The sequence below is a fragment of the Ceratotherium simum genome, chromosome 4, assembly GCF_057802395.1.
Source record: "Ceratotherium simum simum isolate JZ-2026a chromosome 4, ASM5780239v1, whole genome shotgun sequence".
In the NCBI taxonomy this organism is placed as follows: domain Eukaryota; kingdom Metazoa; phylum Chordata; class Mammalia; order Perissodactyla; family Rhinocerotidae; genus Ceratotherium; species Ceratotherium simum.
Window position 1 is genome coordinate 85,558,965 of NC_141903.1, and position 25,665 is coordinate 85,584,629.

The following is a 25,665-nucleotide window of genomic DNA, read 5'->3' on the forward strand; positions in this document are numbered from 1 at the left end:
GAAAGAAGCCAGATACAAAAGAACATACAGCATATGATTCTATTCATATGAAATGTCCTAAATAAGCAAATCTATAGAGACAGAAAGCAGATTAGTGGCTCTCTGGGACTGGAGATTTGGGGGAGGAATGGAGAGTGACTGCTAATGAGTACAGGTTTCTTTGTTAGGGTGATGAAAATGTTCAAAGTTGATTGCAATCATCAGAGAAATGCAAATAAAAACCACAATGAGATATCACCTCACACCTTAGGATGGCTATTATCAAAAAGACAAGTAATACCAAGCGTTGGTGAACGTGTGGAGAAAAGGAGACCCTTGTGCACTGTTGGTGGGAATGTAAATTGGTGCAGCCATTATCGAAGAATATGGAGGTCCCTCAAAAAATTAAAAATAGAACTACTATATGATCCAGCTATCCCACTTCTGCGTATAAATCCAAAGGAAATGAAATCAGTATCTTGAAGATATAATATCTAACAGGTTAGAACTGCAGCCCTAAGTTTGGTATCTGGAGTTTGTCCCTAGTCAATTGCATCTTTCCCACCAATTTCTATGGCATTTGTGTAATCTTCATGACTGGGACTCTGCCACAACTATCCCTTCAACACCTCAGTAACCTGGCTGGGAATGAGCCTCACTTAGAAATGTAGTTTAGCAATGTGGGTCTTCTCCCAAACTGGGAGCAGGCCTGACCTCCTGCACACTGGCTGGCTGGCTGACATCCTGCTTCATGTTACAGAATCTACTTTGTACAAATGTTTTGCATCGTTGCTTGCCAGACATCGTGTACTGCCACTGGCTAGACACACTGCTCCTGGATCCCTCACCTGCTTGAATGTCGATGCTGGCCTGGGCAAGCCAGAGATGTACACTTGGACATTACCAGCGATTGCTGGTTCCTGCAGCTCCCTCATGCATGCACATGACATTCTTGGATACATTTCCTTTTCTTGCTGGCCTGCCAGTAAGGTTACAGCACTACCTTCGAAATAGTGACAAAACATTTATAGTCACACAGAGCATTGAAACAATGTTTAAAATGTGTTGTTCTTTTTAAAATTTAAAGAGTAAATTCCAACTGACTCTATTTTGAGATATATTTGAGAATTTCACTGTATGTTAATATTCCTGGGGGGACAGTGCAATCAACTGGACTGCATCACACTTTAACTCCAAAAAGGTGGGAATCAGAGGGCTAAAGTGTGAGTGACTCCACAGTGAAGTGTCCAAGCACTCTTCATCAGCATGGGGAGACTATGTTGACTCCTGTGTCCAGTGGTCACTGTGAGGGCCACTGAGGAAATAATCTACAGAAGGAATTAGAAATATGTCCATCAAATGCAGGGAAGACACTTAACTGAGCAAGAATAATAAATGGGTGGGAAACTGGATGGAGAGCCTTCATGCAAGATCATATATTTAGAAACAAAAAGCACACAGATATGAGAAGCCAGTGCTGTAAGAAACTCAGAGAATGGCCTAGCACGTGTCACCCTAAACAGGCAGGGAGGGAGCGCTATTATGAGTCAACAACACTGTAAGGTCCAATAGTGGGGAGATCGCACACTTGCTACACTGGTTAATAGAAAGGTCCAAAATGAATAAGCTCGATTCCGTGTATTTTGTAGGAGCGGAATCTTGGTTCCATAATTAACCCTAAAAAGTAATAATTGCCAGATAGTTGAAAATCCCAAAATTCAACAGGAAAAATTGTAATTTATAGCAAGTATTCATTAAATGTTTACTACTTGAATGAATGACAATTTCATCCAACAATGGTTAAGTTGCTTAAAACTATGACAATATTTAACTTTTCAAATTTCATATGATCTTATTCTTTCTGTGCTCTATTTCTAAAAGCTTGATAATTCTTTCTATTTCTTACCAAAAATTCTTATGCTCATAGTGAATAAACTGGTGCCATTATAAAATTATTTTAGTTCAAATTAAAAGGTATATTCCTGCCAGACATTTCACCCAGTTGCAGATTATCTAAACTGAAACAAATAAAAATATGAATTAATTTTTATATCATTCTTTAAAAGTTTATTAACTGTATTTTACCACTTTAGGCTTTATTTAGATGTTTTTGATTTTATGTGCAGCTTACCGTCCATGAAATTTTCTAATTACATAAGAGAAGTCTCAGTATTCAAAAGCGTTCATACTTTTAAAAGTCAGGATGACAAGAACCTGAAACAGGCTTTCTACACAGAAGCCTCTCTGTTTCCAACAGGCATTACCAGGGTCACGGTTTACGCTCACATCACACAAAGATGGGTCGTTACTGGAGAGTTTTGTACAGTTGATATTTTTAATTCTCTATTTTTGTTAAAAAATGTAGTCTTCATTTTAATCAGGAAGAGAAGTCTGTAATTTCTTCTGTTTCAAACTCGTCTGTCCACTTTTCCAGGGCTTCTGCATCATTTATCGTCCATAACTTCGCAAAACACTTTAGCCTTTTCCTGGAAAGAAAATAAAGTGCTATTTATTTTATAAATGAAATTGTTGGGAGATAAAACATCTCATCGAAAGCTATGAAGAGTCTATGACATTAGAATACAAGGCAGGGCTCTGCAGTTAGGAAGTAGATCAGCACCAGCCTTCTGGAGAAAGGAGTGTAATCAAGTGAGCGCTGATCAGCATTCCTGCCTCCTGGGTGGGAGAGCCCAGCCTCCTTCCTCTTCTAACTCAGCCAGAGGCTGCGTGCGCTCAGAGGACGAAAAGTAAAATGGATTTAATAAAACAAAGCTAGCTAATGAAAGAGTAAAATGCCAACACAATATATACTTTTCTGCAGAAGAGCAACCCAGTGAAGTGTTCAAGGTCTGGAGCGGGAGTACTGGAGTTCCAAGTACTGTTCCACCTCCTACCAGCTTATGTGACCCCAGGGTCCTGGTTGATTTCCTACCCTTGCTTGGCCTTATTTTCCCCAATTATACCACGGGGATAACAACAATACCTATCTCAAAAGGCTGTCATAAGGATTGAGTTAATGTATGTAAAGCAATAAGAATAGTAGCTGGCACAGTGTCTAGGCCTCTGCAAATGACTGCCCAGACTTGTTTCTGTGTGCAGTAAGCATTCAATAAATATTAGCTATTATAACAAACACACGTGAACGCACAAGATTTGGTTTGGTTTCTTTGACCTGGCCAACGGCATTGACGTATAAGCACTTTTAGTGACAAGTAAAGTGTCCTGATTAATCATCAGAATCCACCCCAATGCAATCTCTTCCTACAATTCTCTGTCTTATCAAGTTAACTTTCTAGATTTCAAAATGTCACATACTAGTTGGAAGAGTTAAAATATTTATAAATAATCTGTGAATTTTATTGCTCATGCTCCATAGGCTATAAAGCAGCAACAAGTACACACTGTTGTATTTTATTGCCATCTTGCATATACCTCTTTTTTTTTTTTTTTTTTTATTTATTTATTTTTTCCCCCCAAAACCCCAGTAGATAGTTGTATGTCGTAGTTGCACATCCTTCTAGTTGCTGTATGTGGGACGCGGCCTCAGCATGGCTGGAGAAGCAGCGCGTCGGTGCGAGCCCGGGATCCGAACCCGGGTCGCCAGCAGTGGAGCGCGCTCACTTAACCACCAAGCCACGGGGCCGGCCCTCATATACCTCTTTTGAGGTAAAGTTTTATTCTTATATCTTTAGGGAAAAAGAAAAATAATAAGACAACAAAAGAGGAATTAAATTTGTCTTTGGACTTTGCAAAGAACTAAGAGCTAAGCTTATTTTTAAGCTCTCACAGATGATTATACTTTTCTCTGTGGAAAAATTTTATATTAATCTACTTTGTAACAAACAATTAGAAATAGGCTGTCACTGATTACATCATCTGCTTCTAATACGGCACTGCAGAAATGATCCAGAAGAAAATGTCAACAGAGGAAGCTACATTCCAGCACTTTGGACCTGGCCAACCACCACTGACCTCTGCAAGGTGTGAAGCGCAAGGCAGAAGCCCAGGAGGAAGGAAGAGGAGAAAGACAAGAGGATTGCACAACTGTGCTTCAGTACACAAGCTGCCAATTGTTTCTTTAACTCATATTTGTCGTTATTGTTAGTGTTGAGTGGATTCGACTCCTAGCGATCCTGTGTACTGCAGAGGGGAACCCCGCCTGGTCTTTCTGCGCCAACCTCTCCCTTTCCGCAGTCTATCAGACAATGCTCTGCTGCTATTCATAGGGTTTTCATGGCCAATTTTTTTCAAAAGTGGGTGGCCAGGTCCTTCTTCCCAGTCTGTCTTATTCTGGAAGCTCCACTGAAACCTGTCCCTAATAGGTGACCCTGCTGGTACTTGAAACACCAGTGGCAGAGCTTTCAGCATCCCAGCAACATGCAGCCGCCACAGCACACAACCGACAGGCAGGCGGTGTGGTTCCCCGACCAGAAACGAACCCAGGTCGAGGCAGTGAGAGTGCCAAATCTTAGCCACTACACCACCAGGGCTGGCTTTAACTAATATTAGGTATTAATATTTCAATATTTAAACTTGCTAATGATTTCCAGAACTAAAAAATATTCTTTTAGTATGGTGGCCAGCCAAGATTTTCTATCCGACCGATAATCTGTTCACTCATGGTCATACGGTTATTGACCAGGGCAGTGATGTCCTGCTCCTGGCAGATCAGACTCTCCAGGTAGGGCAGGGGCAGGACAGGCGGCAGATGAGGAGCTTCTGTTGTTTTATAATATAATCTTACATTTGAGAAACAAAAGGCTGTAATTTATTATTTATTAATATGATATTTTCCTAGGAATATCTTCCTTCCAAAGCATATCTCAGGTTTATCTTAAGATTCATTTATATACTGACTACCTCCTGGCTGGATATCAAGGGTGAAAGGTAGAATGCATTCACGTAAGCATCCCAGGCAACAGAGAAGTCAGTTTAGAATGAAAAACTTGTCACAAACAAATCCACAAAATAAGTGACACGTGGACACCAACTACAATTACCTGGTTACGTAATGACATTCTTTTCATTCATGTCCCGACAGAATTCTTAATTTCCCAATGCAACCACTGCATATCTGAATGCAATACATGAATAAAAGAAGTACTCTAAAGCTTTGATATATTGACGTTTCTTTTAGTAATTTTTTGTATAAATGAATGTTTTAAGCAACTAATGTGTTGGCACATATTAAGGAGTTAACTCTTGAGAAAAATGATTGAAAAACCAATTTAGCAACTTAATAGATAAGGATCTGACTAGAGAAGACAGGCTGAATTCACATGAGCTTTGGGACTAGTTATTTCATTTTATAGTAAATAAACGTTTCAGAATATTTGAAGAGGTGATTAAAGATAGATCTGATGTTCATTTACAAGACAAGTCTCTTCCTTGGACAACATGGAAGGTTTCATTATAAATTAAAAAATGCAGCACAATCATTCTGACCTTTTCATATTGACTAATCCTTCCAGTTCTTTGGACTTGCTAGCTGCTTTCTTTAAAATTTCTCCAGGAACATCTGCTAGTTTAGCCACATTTAGTCCATAACTCCTTGCTGCAATTCCTCTGGTTATTTGATAAAGAAAAGTGACAAAATCAGGGACTTCTTCGCCTACAAAATAAGTTTAAAAAAACAGGATATAAAGAAAACCATGCCTGAAAACTGAAAAAAATTAGAGGATTAAAGAAGACATATAAGTTCTTATAACTTTATTAAAATTTACAATCTGAAAAAGAAACCTATTGTTCCTAATCACCTGTTAGCTCCTTTTATCAATTTTATATATCTAGAAAAAGGGTAAATACTATTTTGAAAATGCTTTTGCATTTAGGATCTTTTAGCTCACTTAAAATGGTTTTTAACAATGATTCATTGTTAGCTAAGAAGTATTTAGCTTTATGCTGCCTGCTGAAAAATGTGAACTGAACTTCTATATCAAAAAGAGTGATTCTGATACACGGTACAATATAATTTCTCCTTTAAAAACAGATTAAAAACAAAAAGTCTTATTCCAGTGAAAGAACAGCCAAACAGTCTTGTACGTAATACACTCTGTAAAGTAACATATATAAAAGATGTTTCTAAGAGTGCTAGAAATAAAACAACAAAAACAGATAAGGAAATATTACATGTTGCACAGTTTAAATAACAAGATTGAGAAATTCTGGTTTATAAAATACCCTAGTTACCTAAGAGTTATACATATTGAAGTGGATGCTGCAGTATTACCCATTCCCACTCAGGACTGAAGGGTTTATTGCCCCAACTGTCAGGAAGGTTGTTAGCCACAACCCTCAGCTATACGCTCTCTCTGGGAACTGCCTCAGCTGAAGAGAGCTGCTTCACCCGGGGTCAGAGTGACTTGGACAGCCTGCATGCAGTGACTGGTTGCTATGCGGGTTGGCAGGCAGCCTCTAAGATGTCCACCAAAGATCCCAGCCTCCTGGTGTTCATGCCCTTCTGTCATTCCTTCTCCTTGAGTGTGGGCTGGACCCAGTGACTTGCTTCTAATAAACAGAATGTGGCAAAAATGATGGGATGTCACTTCTGAGATTAGATTACAAAAGACTGAGGCCTCTGTCTTGAGCGCTGTCTCTTGCTTGTTCTGAGGGAAGCCAGTTGCCATGTTGCAGGCTGCCTTATGGAGAGGCCCACATGGAAAGAAACTAATGTCTCTGGCCAACAGTTAGTGAGGGCCTGGAGGCCTGCCAACAGCCACGTGAGTGAGCTTGAAAGCAGATATTCTGAGGCCTGCCAACAGCCATGTGAATGGGCTGGGAAGTGGACTGACCCGGTCAAGCCCTGAAGTGACTGCTGCCTCGGCCAACACCTTGATTAGAACCTTGTGAGAGACTGTGAGGTAGAGGTTTCAGCTCCAGAGGTGTTCAGCAGAGGAAGCCCCGAATTCCTGACCCACAGAAATTATGAGATAATAGTTTGTTGTTTTAAGCTGCTATGTTTTGGAGTAATTTGTTATGTAACAATAGGTTCCTGTCTCCCTCACCCTGAACCGAGCTAACTCTGAAAGACCATCCCAGCTCAGAGCTCCCTGCAGGGCTGGCTGAAGCCTTACGACTGCAACACAGCCCAGCCCTGGCCTCAGGTGTTGATCATGAAAGCAATCCCAAACAAACTTGGCATGCAAATCTCAGAATCAGCTACCTGGGGAACTCAGTCTTCCACATATATACATACACATGGATTAAAAACTTGTAAAGAATTGGGATAGAATGAAGTACAATAACACAAAGACAATTCTGCATAGAGTTTAATCTTTGATAAATCTAAAGCACCTAAGGATTATGCAGCTTTTATTATGAAATTCTATATAACTGCACTGTGTTCCAAAAATGTCCAAGATGAACCAGATTACAATTTCTGAGACCATAGTATACTTATTTTAAGTTTATCAGGGGCTGTTCTCATACATTATTTCACTTGATAAATGTGTATGCTTCATTCTTTTATCAGCTAAAAACTAAAGGCAAAAGACTGAACACAACAGAGAAAAAGGATGACGGAATTTTCTGTAACCTTCTCTAAGAATTCAGCAACAGACAAATAATACCTTCCTAAGGGTGAGTGCTGGAAGTGGGAGGTGAAAAGAATGCTGACACTCTCAGGAATACATAGACTAAAACTGACATTACAAAGACCTAAGAATACCTTTTTCCTCCAAATAAAACTTTAGGAGCACAAAGAACAGGTGAGGAAGTGGGTGGGAAGAGACTGGGAAAGAAGCAAGTAGAAACCAGTGCCTGCTAACCTGGGTAATTAACCTGGGTAATTTTTTGTTAGTCTTTGATGCTCAGAAGACTAAAAGTGAAGTGAACAGTAGAAGGCAATCTAAAAAGCAAACTCTTCTCATCCTTAAGACAGAAAAATAGTCTTTATCACTTCAACTGGCTTAGTCCTAACTGATGTCCCTACCTCCACCCTCTCCTTTATAATCTAGCCTCCATGCTGGTCTTTCTAAAAAAAAAAAAAAAGATTCACTCATCTGTTTGTCCATTCATTATCCATCTATCCGTCCATGCACCCCATCCATCCTCTTCTGAAAGCCCACCAAATGCCACAAAAACTTCTTACTTAACAATTGCTTTGCTGATAGCTTTTTTTTGTTTCATATATATATATATACACACACATACACACATATATATACTATATATTATATATGTGGTATATATATACATATATAGCTATAAATTGCTTTTTATATATAATATAGCTATAAAATATAGCGAAATTATATATTATATTGCTCTGAATAACTCTAACATACCTCAGTACAACAGCTACTGAATTTGTCATCACATACGGGTCTCCACTTTAGTACTAATTATGGTAGTTTTCATGCCTTCAAGGTAAATAATGTGACCACTCTTCCATAATCACTGGAGGGAGCTCTTTTTATAGTTATATTCTACCTCAAGACTGTCCTTCATCCCTCTTGGAGAGGAGAGGGGAGAGAGTGCATGTGTATGATGGAGAGGGGACAGGGGACAGAAGAGAAGGGATAGGATACAGGGGAGAGGGGATGGGGAGAAGAGAGTGTGTGTAATGGAAACTTGGAGGCAGAGAGAGCCAGGTGGGAAAGAACATGGTAAAAACAACTCATTTCTTTACAGCCTCACAATAAAAATTCTTGGTGAGGACTTTACTTACAAGCTATGACCATTTCTTAAATGAATATTACTGAAAAGTTTATCTGACACTTCTTAGAGTCAGTGAAAGTAAGAATTCATGTGTCTGCTTGTTACAGGGGAACTTAGCAAAATTTGTCTTAAAGCCAAACTTCTCTAGGCAGTTATTAAAGAGATGTGTCCTGATCAAATAGTTTTTAAAGTCACTTTTAGCATAGAGTCATAAAATTTTAGAGGTGACTTGTCCAAGATTTTATAGACTGGAATAGACTAAAACATGGTTTCTTACTGCCGGTCCAATGCTTTATCTCCCACACCACAGGAAATAGATAAGCATAGTATCTTAGAAGCCAACCAAAAGGCCTTTGGGGCATTTTACTGATGACCTATGTAATGGCCTCTAATGGAGACAGAAGAGGAGTTAGGTTAGAGGTAATGGATGAAGCATAGGTACAGCTAGGAATAATATTGGAAATGAGCAGGCAATGGAGCAATGCTTCAAAATTCTGAGTGAACATTATTTTCAAACTAAAATTCTAACCCTAGCTAAATTATACATCAAGTATGAAGGTATAATGGAGACATTTTCATTCGTGCAAAATCTTAAAAATTTTACCTCCTTTAGTTGATATTATTAGTAGCCTAACAAAAATCTATTCCAACCCTAAGAAAACCCTGTGTTATAAAGAATTAACTCCCTGACCATTTAACTCAGGGGATAATGTCCTCATATCCAGCTCTAAAAGTTGATCCTGATTAGGATCAACTAGGCTGATGAAAGTCATCCCTGACTTTCTCACTTCTAGGAACTGGAAAATAAGCATGTGATGCAATTCTGAAAATGAGATGAAACAATGATGAGATGCTAGTGGGCATCTGAGAAAAGTTCCCTTGCTCCTAAGAAAGAGTCACAGGAAATGCTGGTCCCTTTTCTTCCTTTGGACAAGGTCAGTTCTGGATGTGATGCCAGAAAGAGCTGCAGCCACCTTGCCACTAGCCTGATGATGAAGCCAGCAGGGCAGGAAGACAGAGCCTGGAGAATTGCAAAGAGAAGCTGCAGTCTACCCTTCCTCTGAGGTTCCTGTAATGTGAGATTATATACATCCTTGTTGTTTGAGCCAGTGTGAGTTCAAGCGTTCTGTTGCTTGCAATCAAATGCACAGAAGAGAGGGTAAGAGAAGTCCTAGGATGATGGTAAAGGCAGGTCTCAGGACAACAGCTGGGCAGCAGGCCTAAGAAGCAACCAGTCCAGGTGAGCAGGAGGACAAAGGGCTCCAGGAGGAACGACCCCAGTGAGGAAAGGTGGAACCAACAGTTTGATCATGTGGAAAAACGTCTAGAGAGGCATTTTACAAAGCTTTTGAAGGATATAGGGAGATTCAGCTATAGATTCAAATAAAACAATGAAATGAAAAAAACAAGGTAATCATTACCTTCAAGAAAACAAAAAAAAAAAGTTGTAGAAGAAAGGAAATGTACTTGTCTCCATACTTGGCTCATGAGTGAGCAATACTTACTGGCAATAATAGTGAAAACAATAAACACGAATGAAACAGAGAAAATGCGAAACAACTATACTGGGAGGACAGAGGGAGGGAAGGCTGAAGACCTTCATCTAACACAATGAGAAGTCAATCAATAATATGTCAAGCTGATGAAACAAGAGATAAAAAATAAGCATATTATTTAGAAATATGGAAGAAATGGATGAAAGAGTTGAAAACAGTTGCCTTGGGACTGGGATGGGGAAGGGGCATGGAGTGAAGGGAAAGAAGCCGGGGATAGCTGACTATTAGCATCATTTAACGTTTTAAATTATGTTCATGAGTAAAAATTTAAATCAATAAAATAAAGTGCCCAAACACTTAAGATGTATGGCTCTGGGTTAGTAGTCAGCTCACATCAAATGCCTATCACGACCCTTCCCCGTTGGTGAACTCAATTTTGTTTATCTCGTCGGGTTTAAGCTTATAAGCTCCTCCTGTCACTTTGGATGCAGATTAATAGACATGAAACTGCTTCCAGGAAAGAATTTATGATGTATTTTTCAAGACTGCATGGTGGTGAAAGGCAAGAATTGCCTAATGTTACCTTTATCTTAGGTCCAATGCTTTGTTTTATTTGGGCCAATTGCCTGATTTCTTTTTCAGGTCCATCCTTATTACTTTTCCAAAATAAAATTTGGACTCTGGAGTGTCTTGGATATTGGATTTTCCATTGTAGCACACCAAGTGTGTAAACCATCACTGGCCCACAGGCTGGTAGCTTAAACAAAAATTACTACTGAACAGGAAAAAATTATGCTAAAATCTACTACATTACCTACAGCAATTGAATTTATTTCTATTGGCTTATGGTGTTCTTTTTCATGAAACGTCTCATTTCTGTGACACTAGTGCACTAGTGCAAGTGGAAAGGCTAGGAAAAATACTGTAGATCCCACATAGCAGTTCTAGCAGAGGAGAAGAGAAGAGACTTGCAAGCAGAGGACATGGATTTTAGGCTCAGTTCAGCCCTGACCCAGGTGGCCAATACCGGCAAGCCACTTGACCTGTCTGAGATTCAGTTTCACGTCAAATTAAGAGAAAACATGTCCAGTATAGCATATGGCTCTTAGTAAGTAATTAACGTTAAATGATATTTTGGGAAATATACTGGGCATTTTAAAGATGACTAACAATACTCTGCACTTGATTGTTAGGGCATCTTTCCTGAGACGAATCTAAGAGGAAAACCTAAACATCTCCCAACCCCTCTCTTCTTGTAGAAAGATGAGATACGGAATACCAGAAAAGCACTCAGAGATGGCAAGAATAAATGCAAATTTTATTTGACCCAAAGTTTAGAGAAAATTAATTTGGACAAATGTTATTCACAATCAACATTCACAGCTTTTATGATTAATAAGCAATAAATTCATGTTCCTACAAACTTCGAGTTATCAAACCTTCTAGTTTTACCTACTGCAGGAATATTTCCTACCTGGATCTGGTTTGCTTTCATCCTCGTTGACCAAGAATCCCATGTGGTAATTCCCCACCTGCTGTGAATAACTTCTTTCTAATTCACAAACTGGCGGATAATGGGTGACAAACAGGGTTAAGCATTTCACCTAAAGCAATAAGACATATAAACATTATTTTATTTTTAAATTTTATTTTAATTAAAACTTTCCAAAACTTTTTTGAAATTAAAAATTTCAAACCTTCAAAAAAGTTGCAAGAAAAGTACAATGAACATCCATACACTCTTTATCTAGACAGCCAATTGTTAATATTTTACCATATTTCCCCTTCTTTTCTCCCTCCCCCACTTTACACACACACACATTTTCTCCTGAACCATTTGAGAATTAATTGTAGTCATGACACTCCATCCCTAAATACTTAAGATTTTATCTTCTAAGAACAAAAACAGTCTCCTACACCATCAGAATAAAATTATTATACTCAAGACATTCAACATTGATATATCACTATTATTTAACATACAGCCTATAAATTTCCCTAAATTGTCCCATTAACGTTCTTTATGTTTTTTATATTTTTTTAAAAAAATCAAGGATCATGTAGTGCACTTAGTCATGTCTCTTTAGTTTCCATTAATCTAGAAGAGTTCCCTAGCCTTTTCTTTTTTGTCTTTTATGACATCAACATTTTTGAAGTATCCAGGAGAGCTGCTCTGCAGGATGTCCCCCAATTTGGATTTGGCTAAATTTCCTCCTGATTAGATTCAGATTAAACCTTATTGCCAGGAATATTACATACATATGTAGGTGACAGAGCCTTTTCAGTACATCATATGAGAAGGCACATGATGTCAATTTGACCCATTATTGGGATGCTAAATTTGACTATTTGATTAAGTGGGTGCCCAGAAGATTTATTCCCCGTCCTGACACCTCTCTCCTTGGTAATTAATAAACAACTTGTAGGGTGATACTTTGAGACTGTGTAAATATCCTTTTCTTCAACAATCTTTCAATTCCAAAAGTTTTACCATCTATTGACCATCATTGCCTGAATCAGTTATTATTATGGTGGTTAGTAAATACTGATTTTTTAAAAAAACATCCTCTCTATGTTTACTAGTCGGCATTCTATAAAATAGAGCTTTCCCTTGTCCCCACCTTACCCCATCATTTTAAAATTTATTTTTGTTTTTTAGTAACAGTATAGACTCATGGATTCTTTTTCTTTTTTTTTTGTGAGGAAGATCGGCCCTGAGCTAACATCTGCCAATCCTTCTCTTTTTTTTTGCTGAGGAAGACTGGCCCTGAGCTAACATCCATGCCCATCTTCCTCTACTTTATATGGGATGCCGCCACAGCATGGCGTGACAAGCGGTGCGTCGGTGTGCACCCGGAATCCGAACCGGCAAACCCCGGGCTGCCGCAGCGGACGCCCACACTTAACTGCTTGCGCCACCGGGCCAGCCCCCATGGATTCTTTAATAAGCATCATGTTAAAGCACATACTACTAAGTATTCTATAAGTTGCTATCTTGAGGGAAGTGAACACCAAATGTTGGTCTAAAAATTACCTGAAGAGGGTAATTAGATCAAAGAACTCCAGTTTTGATTCATCTGCCATTCACCATATTAAAAGTCATAACATGTGCCCTCTCTCTTATAAAAATTCCAAATAAACCTATTAGGGCAGGGTTTCTTTGACAAGCTGCCCTTAAAATCTGCCCTGAAGGATCTTAGGACCAGCTGTCTTCACAGTGTCCTTCCCTGAGCTGAGGGGCATTTCTAGCCAGAAGACCTAAGGGACTGGGTTACAACACTGCTCTCCTCAAGGCCATTTTCAGCTTGCAGCAACAACACACAGCCTCCCCCATTTCTCCTCTCTGATTTCTCTTCCCCATCCCAGCAATCAAAAGACACCATGAAAATAAACATTTTCCTCCATAAAAAGGTTAGGGACTCTTGGTCTTGAAGAATCCTCTTCAATGACTTACCTCTAAAGTAAATTTTATCTAAAAATAATACTTTCTTCATTAACATTAAAAAAATCCAAAACTGCTATAGAAGCAATGAAAATAGAAGTGACAGATTCAATTCTGTCATAATTTGTTCCTGAAGGTTCTTAAATGAATCTCTGAAATATTGCCAAACTGCTTCTGGTAGCCAGCCTCCAACATGGACCCAAAGATCTTCACTTCCCAGTGTCCATGCTCTTGAGTAGCCTCTTCCCACACTCAATCAGGGCTGGCCCTGTGTGGCCAACAGAATATGATGGCAGTGACAGTGTGTGGCTGGCTTCTGAGAGGAGGTCATAAAACACACTGCTGCTTCTAATTGGCCTCTTGGATTTCTTCCTCAGGGGAAGCCAGACACCACTCTTTAAGGATACTCAAGCAGCCCTGTGGAGACCCACAGGGAAAGGAACTGAGGGCCCTGGCCAACCACCCACGCCAACTTGCCAGCCATGTGAGTGAGCCACATCGGATGAGGATCCCTCAGCCCCAGTCAAGCCTTTGGACGACTGCAATTCTGGCTGACAACTTGACTGCAACTTTGGGACAGATCTTGAGCCAAAACCACCCAGCTAAGCTGCTCCCAAATTCCTCACCTCCAGACACTGTGAGAGGTAATAAATGATTTTTGTTGTTTTAAACCACTAAGTTTTGGGGTGATTTGTTATGCAGTCATAGTAACTGACGCATTGCTATAGAGTAGACAGAATGAAATCAAACTCAAAGGTGGCCAATTCAATTCTGTCATAATTTGTTCCTGAAGGCTCTTAAACTAATGTTTACAATGTGTTTTCGAGGCAGCGATAGGACTTCATCGAACCTGTGATATGTAGTTTCTACAGTGATTAACCAAAAGTTCCTGAGATATCTTTTAGCAAATAATTTCTTTTTAAAGTCATTATTAACTATGTAATCCGTTTAAACAAAAAACTGAGGGCCACAAAATTTTAAAGAAAAAGGGATTTTATTTTTGCATTATGTTTTTTCAAAGAAATATAAGTAAAAAATATGCTTTTACTGGCTATTTAAGGAAGAAAAGAAGAAATGAAAATGAAATGGGAGGAAAATGGGAAAAGGAAGACATGAAAGAAATGAAAATGGGAGGAAGACACAGAGACAAAGAAAAGAGTAAAACGTGGAGAACAAAACAGAAAAAGAAAAACCGAAGAAGGAAGGTTCAGGGGCAGGTGCTGAGACGGAGAGAGAGAAAAGAAGAGACCAAATTGGACAAAGACAGAAAGAGTAAATAAAGGGCAGACTTTAAGGGAGATGACAGGGATGGAAAGTTTGACCCAAACAAAATTTCACATTGAGATGTTTATAAATGCACTCTGAAAAGAGAGATCTGCACTGAAGGAGTGATGTTACTGAAACAGAAAGAAACAAAGAGATCAGATCAGAGACCTTATACTGTGATCTTGTAGGATATTGCTGAAAAAAGTATTTCACAGGGCAAATATGGCACTATCTCCTTTTTGTTCTTTTCTCAAGGATTGGTTTGTAGGTGGACGGTCTCTGCTCTTGATTTAGAGTTTGCCAAGGATAATAAAACACATTCTGCATGGAAATACTGCCAGAGAGGCCTTTCTCCTACTGACCAGACCCGGTTTATTTTGCCTCAGCAAAAGGAAGACACATCAAAGAATTACAGACATTATTTAGGACCAATCTATCTGAGTTCAAGGTATAGCACTGGCATGATCAATTGCAGGAATAGGATCAACTATAACAATTAAAGACAATTTTGAGTATTTAGGAGCTGAGGTCAGGAAAACAGTTTGTATAGTATGTACCATTCATGTCCACAAAGGTATGCAAGGTACTTACATCTCTAATAAAATGCTCAAGTGTAGCATAAGCAATGGCAATTCCATCATGTGTGCTCGTCCCTCTTCCCAATTCATCCAAGATAACCAGGGACTGTGACGTTGCTTTTCTTATTATTTCTGCTGTGTCAGTCAGTTCTTCCATAAATGTACTCCGCCCTTTATATATATTATCTGCAGCACCCATCCTACAAATAAGATGAAGACACCTTGATTTCCCTCTTAACTTCATTATTAGGAAGCCAGGCATTATTTTATAAACAATAAATATAAAAGATCCCTAAGGGTCTATACACTTTGAGCCAATAACAGCTGAAATTATATTAAATAAAATAAAACATATGTTGGATATAAAGAGTGCCTAACATCAAATTTCACCCTGTAGAAACATTCTGGATAGAATCTGAGGTACTGGACAGAGCTCTCAAAAAGTTCAGAAATCTCTGTCTTTTTCTGACCAATCATTTCAAACCAAAGTTTTGGTACTCACAGGGGAAAATAACACTTCTCTGCATCGCTGGTTTTAAAATCCACAAATACTAGGACATTGTACAATTAAAAGCTTTTCCCACTATTTCCTTAAGAAGATTCCACACTGTTATTTCGAATTAGAGTACCATGTTGAAAAAACTCATTTATATAAGATAAAACATTTTACTAGAACTACATTTACAGAGGTTTAATAACCTCAGACAATTAATACAGGTTTCTAAAGTGGAATTTATGGAACATAGTTCTTAGAAATGTCAAGAAACGGGTCTAAGAGATGTAAGGGTTTCGTCCCTGTAAGACTTCTTAGAGGTTTTCCTATTCTGCTGCACATGGTGCATTTCCTAGAGAGGGATCTAGTACACAGCGCTTCTCTGACTCGTCTAACCATGGACCCCTAAAACTTCTCCGGGAGCACCTTGTGATGATGATGGTCTACAGAACACATTTGGGAAAACACCTATTTAGTACAAAAGGGACCTGGAAAAAAAAAGATAATACTCACTCAAGGTCATGCAGTTAATAGCAAAACCTAGAATTCAGGTTTTCGCCCTGCTATCTAGCTTTGTAAATTCTGGTAACTATTTTCTCAGCAAAATATGTTCATCAATTTAGTTTTGCTGCAACAATTCACATGTGACCTACAGCAGCATAATGGACCTTTTACTTCCAGAGAAACTCATGTTGAAATCGAGCCTTACCCGCCCTGTGGCTGGAGCCCTGGACTGGGCAGGGGAGATGGAGCGTAATGTTTTCCCCACAGACTGTGGAGCCCTAGGAGAACCACTCCAGTCATCAGTGGCATTCAGAAACTGTAATGAACTACATCTACGAAAAGCTGATATGGTTTTACTCAAAATGCTGTCAATTTTATCCATTTGAAAATCAATAACTACAAAACATAATTTCTGAAATGTTGTTAACTTACAAGCATTCTGGTTACTTTTTTAAAGTTCAAATACTATTTACCTCGATTTTCAATGTTTGCTTTGCTAATATTTCCCCTACCACAAAGCAAGAAGATTCAACTTTCCTACCTCTGCAACCACTCTGAATTCTTCAGACTCATGAAGTCTGACCCCAGTTAACACTGTTGGCTTCTATTCCTGACAGGTTGTGAGCTGACAAGAAGAACAAATCTTTGGCTGATAACAAAATACCCTGATACGGCAAATATCTTGGGGGTCTTTGATTCTCAAGAATTAGAATAACATAAGCTCTTTTTTTTTTTAATTTTTATTTATTTATTTATTTATCTTTTTACCCCAAAGCCCCAGTAGATAGTTGTATGTCATAGCTGCACATCCTTCTAGTTGCTGTATGTGAGACGCGGCCTCAGCATGGCCGGAGAAGCAGTGCATCGGTGCGCGCCCGGGATCCAAACCCCGGCCGCCAGCAGTGGAGTGCACACACTTAACCGCTAAGCCATGGGGCCGGCCCAAGAATAACAAAAACTCTTACGGGATAAGATCTTAATGCAATAGTTTATGTATTATACTTAAGTGCTTTCTAGAAACACTACGGGAATAGAGTGCTCTCACTGGGAATTTCAGGAATTGTAGAATGCTCTTGGGAAAGATATTCAAAGGTGAGATTTCAAATCGGGGAAAAGATGAATGTCTAATCAATAAAAATGGTGCTAGCTAATTGGTTATTTCAGAAAAAATAGAGATGTGTCCCTATTCAAACCATATTCCAAAATACATTTATATGGATTTAAAGTTTAATGTACAAATAGAAACCATAAAGATACCAAGCAGTATAAGTGAAATTTAATCTCTGGACAGGTGGGTGGGTGGCTTTATATACATGGCAGCAAAACATGTGTATAGCAAAAACACATGGTACCAATGTGCCTCATGGTATTATAAGGTTCCTGTCCTTAAGGAGGCCAGGCCAGATTTCAGGGGATCTTGGATGCATTTTTATTAAGCAATGGTCCTAACTCTACTATTAAGCCAGTGGTTTTCAAATATCTTTTTAGCTGTTAAATCCTTTGTTCAAAGGAAATTGACAAAGAGCTCACTCTGCAAAGGAGATAAAAGGAACACTGATTTGGTCAAGAATCCAGCATTATTAGGCCCCCTTCCCCCGACCAGAGGAGGCTGTGGGGGCCTCTTAACACTCTGTGGAACAGTTTGAAAGCCACTGCATTAGGAGTCAACACATTTTCTATTACAGTTCTATTCTTCCACAGCACCTGATGATAACACAGCAATGCTGCCCAGCAGATGCTGAAGAGATGCTGGCTCATTAGCCAGTCACAGAGACCACTGGGGAAGCGTGCATTTGTAACTGTGGGAACTGTCTATTGATAAAAAAAATATTTCCTGTTAACTTCTCTTAAGAAATATAGTTTATTTTTCCAATAAATTTCAGCAATATAATGACTTTATATGATTCTGATGGACACAGAATTTTATCATTAAACACATTTTCCTTTTTGTCTTGGTTACTAGGAAACAACTGAACACCACCTTATAATAACAAACGGCAACCGTTTATCTTACGTTTCTATCCTTTTTTCTTTTTGATCCAATGTCTTTGGATACCACTTCACCCTCTTATTACCTGCTCTATTGTATATATCGCAGTAAACTGCCTAAAATAAGATTTTGGAGCAAAGCAGGGTAAAAATTAATTAACAAAAAGTTATAATTTTTTAATAACTCATCAAGCATTTACAAGACATACTACTGGACAATGATTCTGAAATTTTTCAAATGTCAAAATATGTTAGAGATTTAAGTAATTCCAGAACATATGTCATTATTATCATTCTGTCTATATTTATATTCCAATGTAGTGAAAAATGAAAAATGCATTCTTTAGGTTTCATCTTAGAGTGAGTTTGCTCTGAGTAGACAGGTTACAGTTACGTGATTAAGAAAAAAAAAATCCCTCTGATATTTTTAGGAGTGGCGGCTGACTAATCTTTCTAATCCCCCCACTCTCTCCTCGCCTATAACCCCTATATAGGTCAACCAAGCTCAATAAAGCGTAAAGGAGAAAAGAACTTACTACTTTTTTGAATCAGTTTGTAAAATCAAGAACATTTTCATGAAAATTTGAATGAGAGTTCGTTTTTATGAGATTTTGACATTTTAAGATAACATTCCAGATGTTTCTAAATTATAGCAAATGGGGTGGGCCTCTGTCTCTCCAAATCACAATCTCTGGGCCTTACGCAAGGAAAACGTTAGCATGGGGGAGAAATATTGCAATTAACGGGGGAAAAAGGATTTTCCATATTGAATGATAAGTAATTGGAGCTTAAATATCAAAATTGGTAAATAGAGGCAATGATTATTTGTATTGCATCAGGATTTTTTGAAATACTTTAAGTGTTTTTAAAAAAATTGTGGTAAAATATGTACATATAACGAATATTTACCATTTTAACTTTTTAGCTGTATAATTCAGTGGTATTAAAGCACATTCACAATGTTGTATAGCCATCACCACTATCCATTAGCAGAACTTCTTCATCATCCCAAACAGAAACTCTGTAACCATTAAACAATAACTCCCCATTCTCCCCTCCCCCAGGCCCTGGTAAACTCTATTTCACTTTCCATCTCTATGAATTTGCCTATTCTAGGTTCCTCGTGTAAGTGGAAACAGACCCTATTTGTCCTCTAAGTGCTTTGTGTAGGGAGGTTTTTACGTTAGCTTATTTTGCCTTCTTTTGGAAAATAAAGAAGTTCTATTCACTTCACTTTGCTAAAAAACTTTGCATAATTCTGTCCAGTACGGGTATCTAAGCTTTTTGGGGTTTTTTTTTGTATTTTATGTAAATTTTACAAAAGGAAAATTATCTCATAAATAACAAAGTACTCTAACTCTTGAGAAGGATGGGGTAAGGAAGGAAGAAAAGAACCAGAAATTTCAAGTCCAAGAAGAGAAAAAGCCACAAACAAATAACAATCATTACAAGATGTGTAGGGGCCGGCCCAGTGGCGTAGCGGTTAAGTGCGTGTGCTCCGCGGCGGCGGCCCAGGGTTCGCAGGTTTGGATCATGGGTGCACACGACACACCACTTGTTAAGCCATGCTGCGGCGGCGTTCCATATAAAGTAGAGGAAGATGGGCACGGATGTTAGCCCGGGGCCAATCTTCCTCAGTAAAAAGAGGGGGATTGGCAACAGATGTTACCTCAGGGTTAATCTTCCTCACAAAAAGAAAAAAAAAATGTGTAGATACCGTATGGTATTTAAAAGGCGTAAAAAACGTGTAGTACATCTGTATTGCACTTAATTAAATGCAAACATTAATCCAGAAATGGAATAAAATCACAAATGATTTACCACTACATGTGTGCATTTACAAAAAGCCTGGAAGGCCATATACCTAAACAACAGGGATTTCCAGGTGGTGGAATTACAGGTAATTAAAATTTTTTTCCTTTTTTAGCTTTTCTTTAGTTTTAAATTTTGTGCAATGAAAAAGCATTATGATATAATTAGAAAAACAAATTTTATTTTTAAAAATCACAAATGATATATTTAAGGACACTTTATACTCTATTGTATCATTACATTAAGATAAGGCAAAATGATGGTAATTGCCAGGTTAAATAACCAACTTTCTTCTAGCAATATCAAAAATACTTTATTAGCAGCAATGAAATTATTATAATAGACAAGAAAAAGATTTCTTTTTCTAGCATAATTGTTTCTACTAACAGTTGCAATCAGATCACACTACAGTATTTAAAGTCAATTTATAAAAACGTTAACACTGAACTGCTAATATTACCAAATAAAAACCACTGTAGCAATCTTTCAACGTCAATGGAAATATTGTTAAGAATCAAGACAGCAATCCAGGAAAATGCCAAACTTGTACTGACTCACATGAAACCATGTTCACCGGAACCATCTACAAAGCACATGCAGGCCACTTATGAAGGACATGGGTGTACTTTCCTATCAAAGGAAACCCAAGATGTGCTGACTGGGCAAATCACTCTCTAAGACATCTACTAGTCCACTCTGTGGGAAAGTTCCAAGACTTTTAAAGGAAAATAATTAACAGAGCAAATGCTCTTTCCCAACCTTAACTCTATCTGTGAAAACCATATGTAATTAAGGTCATCAAAGGAAGGATAAAATTAATCAGTCATCAGGGGTAAGATTAATTAATAAGACTAAACAGAGGGAACCCAACGCAACCAGAGGATGCATCCTTTTAATTGAGCACACATTATGACCTCAGGCCAATCACTATCTCTCTGATTCTGTTCTTCCTTTTGTAAAATGTCGCGAGTTGAAACTGAACAATGGCTCCTAAATCTGGATATGTTTCAGAGTTACCTGCCAAGGTTCTTAAATATAGAGTCCTAGGGTCTCCTTCATCATACCAATTACAATGGTATCTCCAGGGATCTGCATTCAGGGGACATGCCTGGGAGCTGCACTTCAAACCAAACTAAACCAAACCCTCAGGTGACCTGGAAGCATTAAATTCATACAACCACTTCCCATCAAAAAGTTGAAGTGAGATATCTCCTGTCTGCCAGACACAGCTACAGGAGCTAAATAAACCACAGAGACATTCATAAGGCAACATTTCTGATGCCAATAAAATTCATAACAGCCGACTCATTTAGTAAAATATCACTTATCATGTGGTTTTTAGTGTTGGTGTTTACTACCAAGTAGAAGATATGCACTGATTCAAGATGTTTTCTTTCTGTCCAATATATATATATTTAATAGAGGACAAATATTCCATGGTAGGTGCTCAATCAATATTTGATGAATCAAACTAAAGTGGGCAAACAAATCAGTTATCATCCACAGAGTCAAAAGCAAACATTTAAAATAGTTTAAGCATCTGAATGCCTATTACCTTCCAATTCGCTCTCAAAATAAACACACTGGTGCCATTTTGAGTACACAGCATTCCTGAAGCGGGTGCCATAAGAGAGTTTACCTGGGTAGCATGGCATAAAAATTATTAACCAGGGGCAATATAATATAAATATTCCTTTCTACCAACATTTAGTTGACATAAATAGAAATAAATTACGCTGAGAGAAGCCAATTGTTCTGCTTTTTTTAAACCAGACTTAATAATTCACTGCTTTTCTAAAACTTAATTACTGAGTCTGAAGAGCTGAATGAGGTTTAAGCTTGCATTTATCAGGATAATAAACCATAGACCTTGTTTCAGTGATGCACTCAAAGATGCTAATGATCCTTGAAAATATGTGTCTAGAAATATTCCACTGATGAGTGCATATATCACATTATACTGATATAAATATACCAAATAGAGCCAAATGTATATGTTTGCCAAAATTCTACTTTAAGAAAAATGCTTCTTATTCAGGAAGAGGTTCATATGAGGTTATAACTTGCAGAAGAAAGCCTCCTCGAGCCTCCTGTCTGTTCACTCCTTCCCACACGTTTATTTATCCTTCTCACAGCACAGCACACAGCACACAGCACAGAGCAGGCACTCAACGAATACTGACGGAAGGCATGACTTTAAACCTTGTATTGCAAACGTCCAATTCATAATACAAAAATAACCAATTTAAAGATAAACTTTAGAGCCAAATTTTATGCATACAAAAGCTATATTTTAATTTTTTCCACTGAGTACAAAAAGGATTTGAAGTGATTAAAATAACAATATATTTATAGTGAATTACAATAAATATGAAACTAAGATTACAAGCCATATGTAGATTCTCAAATTTGAGACAGCAAATTTAGCACAAGCTTCTAAAATGCTAATTCTGGGGTCTCACTCTGGAAATTCCAATATAATACATCTGCAACAGGCCTTAGAAAGAGCAGCATTTTTAACAAGCATCTCTGATTCTGAGCAGCCATTCCAAAGAATCACGCTAGAGAAATACTTCCATGAGAGAAGAGAAGGGGAAAACTAAACCACATTTGTTTCTACACCTGAGCCTTGAATTTAGCTCTTGCCTCCTTGGCAGCCAAGACAAAAGGAATGAAAGAGGAAGCAGCCACTGGCTAACGAGAGGCCTGGCAGTTTGTCAGGGAACACCAACAACTCACTTGAAATCTTTTTGTTAACAGGCACATCATGCACATGAAGAGAAGAAAATTCCTTAGCATTAAACAAAAAGTGATTTATCAGATGGCATTTCATCTAAAAGATATAAGTAACAGAAATGAAAATATCCTTATGAGCAATTTTGGAGAATACACAGAAACATCATCAAATGAGTATTTCTTATTCTAACTTAATTGTAAAGCACAAGGACCAACTTTTACACACTGCTGGTGGTAATCTAAACTGGTCCAGCCCCCTTGAAGAACAAGAAAGATGCACATTCCTTACACTCCACGTTCCTGCTCCTAGATAAAGCCTAGACTCAGAAAACTCATTCATGTGCACAGGAGATATGTGTAAGACAAGTATCAGTACTGTTTGCATTTGCAACAAATTGGAATCATGTTAAACATCGCTCAAAGAAAATGGATAAACTGTGGTATATGCATACAATGGAATATCATAATTAGAGAAAAATGAGTGAACTAGAATTATATGTGTCCATATGGATGAATTTCATAAATATAACACTGAGGGGGGAAAAAATCACTTGCAGAAGAATACATAGTGTGATATGGTACATATAAAGTTTAAAAGCATGTCAAATAATTCTATTTATCATTTCAAAAAACATACCAGTGCAGTAAAAATATAGAGAAATGCACGGGATGAAAACCAGAGTCAAGAAGTCAGTTACTCTGGATGGGGTGGAGGGGAACAGGATTAGGGGGGATTACGGGTTCAGTCATACTGGCAACACTTTATCCCTTTAGTAGGGTGGTAGCTACATGGGGGATTATTATACATCTGAATTATTTCATAATAAATAAATAATATGATTAATAGAAAACCATACCCTAGTCAAGATCCTAGGGATATAATTGAATGTGGTCCACGCAGACTCCTTTCCAACGGTAACAGGAGGAGAGGGCGAGGACAGGGGACTGGACAGGGAACAGGGTCCCTACGCTGGACAGTGCATCCCAGATGGAGCTCTCTGAGGTCACAGAGACCAGGGAAACTGCACAGCAGATACGCTGCGACCATTAAAAGGTACGAGACTAACCTGTCTAAACTGACAGAGAAATATGTCCCTCACAGACTCGGAAATAAAAGCAAGCTACATAATAATAATGTTTAGTATAATACCATTTAAAAAAGAGAAGATTTATTATTTACTGGAAAATTTGTGGAAACCATACAAAGAACCATAAATAATTGCTGACCTGGAGAGAAGGCAAAAGTTTCACATTATATCCTGTTATACTGTTAAATAGTTTTCATAATAAGCATTTATTACTTTTATAATTAAACAACTGAGCTCTCCAGAAAGGGCTTGGGGAAATGCTTCTCTATCTCAGATGTACTTCAAAACCATCTGGACACTTGTAAAATTCAACTTTCAGACCCCGCCCTGGCCAATTTAGAACCTCTGAGGGGAGGGTCCAGGTATTAGTATTTTTCAAAAGCTTCATTAAAAAAAAATCAAGTGGGGGCCAGCCCGGTGGCACAAGCAGTTAAGTGTGCGCACTCAGCTGCGGCGGCCTGGGGTTTGCCGGTTCGGATCCCGGGCGCGCACCGACGCACTGCTTGTCAAGCCATGCTGTGGCAGCGTCCCATATAAAGTGGAGGAAGATGGGCATGGATGTTAGCCCAGGGCCAGTCTTCCTCAGCAAAAAGAGGAGGATTGGCAGATGTTAGCTCAGGGCCGATCTTCCTCACATACACAAAAAAATCCAATGTGCATTAAGGGTTAAAAATCACTGTCTTAGGGCTGGCTCCGTGGCTTAGCGGTTAAGTGCGCGCGCTCTGATGCTGGCGGCCCGGGTTCGGATCCCGGGAGCGCCCCGAGGCACCACTTCTCCGTCCAACGCGAGGCCGAGTCCCACGTACAGCAACTAGAAGGATGTGAACCTATGACGTACAACTATCTACTGGGGCTTTGGGGGGAAAAAACTGAATAAATAAAATCTAAAAAAAAAAAAAAAAAAAAAATCACTGTCTTAGATGTTAGATGTGCAAACGGCAATGTTTCTGTTACGAAAATTAAAGACACCAATCTTGTATAAGACACCTCCTAAAGCAGGAAGAACCAGGTTTATTTATAGCCTGGGTTACAAACTTTTGGAAAAGTAAGGTCTGATATGCTGAAGTACCTGGGAAGGTATAAAGCTTAGAACACCAAATTCCATGCCACAGAGTAGGGAAGAGAAATTTGCCCTGGAGAAAAATGTCACATAAGCATTTCACTAGACTCCTATAAAACATCTCATTTTCACGGATACTGTCCTTATTTTTTGGCGGGGGAGGTTGTACTTTTGTTATATGTTTATTTCAGAATTTAAAAAATATTCATAAGGAAAAGAAAAAAATCACCATAATCCCATATCCCTCAGGATATTTTGGAATACAGCCTTCTATCTAAATGGTTATTTCTCCATATATTTACATACATAATTTTTCATACAAAAGTGGAGTCATACTGAATGCCAGGCTTTGTAATCAGCTCTTTTGTCATTTATTGTAACAAGAATATTCTTTCATGAAATACTACCTGTGGACGGGCCCACCAAGTGCAAGTAACTGTAAAATGTATGCCCAAGTAGCTGAATAAACTGATGGGTTTGAAGGAGTTAATTCAGAATGAATACTACTATACTGAAACCATGAATTTGGTGTTGGTAAGGTTTAAAGCTTAGTTTCTCTTTTAC

At 38.4% G+C, this 25,665-nt stretch overlaps 1 protein-coding gene across 1 annotated transcript in view; it reads right to left on the reverse strand.

Moving 5' to 3' along the window:
- Positions 1-1,759: 1,759 nt before the first annotated feature.
- MSH3 (mutS homolog 3) overlaps positions 1,760-25,665 on the reverse strand; it is a 170,769-nt gene continuing 146,863 nt past the window's right edge. Inside the window, exons 21-24 of the mRNA XM_087430101.1 lie at positions 15,433-15,619; positions 11,608-11,737; positions 5,425-5,590; positions 1,760-2,465 (exon numbers count right to left, since the gene is read on the reverse strand). Coding sequence (XP_087286227.1) covers positions 2,357-2,465; positions 5,425-5,590; positions 11,608-11,737; positions 15,433-15,619 — 592 coding nt within the window. The 3' untranslated portion in view covers positions 1,760-2,356. The remainder of the gene's footprint in view (positions 2,466-5,424; positions 5,591-11,607; positions 11,738-15,432; positions 15,620-25,665) is intronic.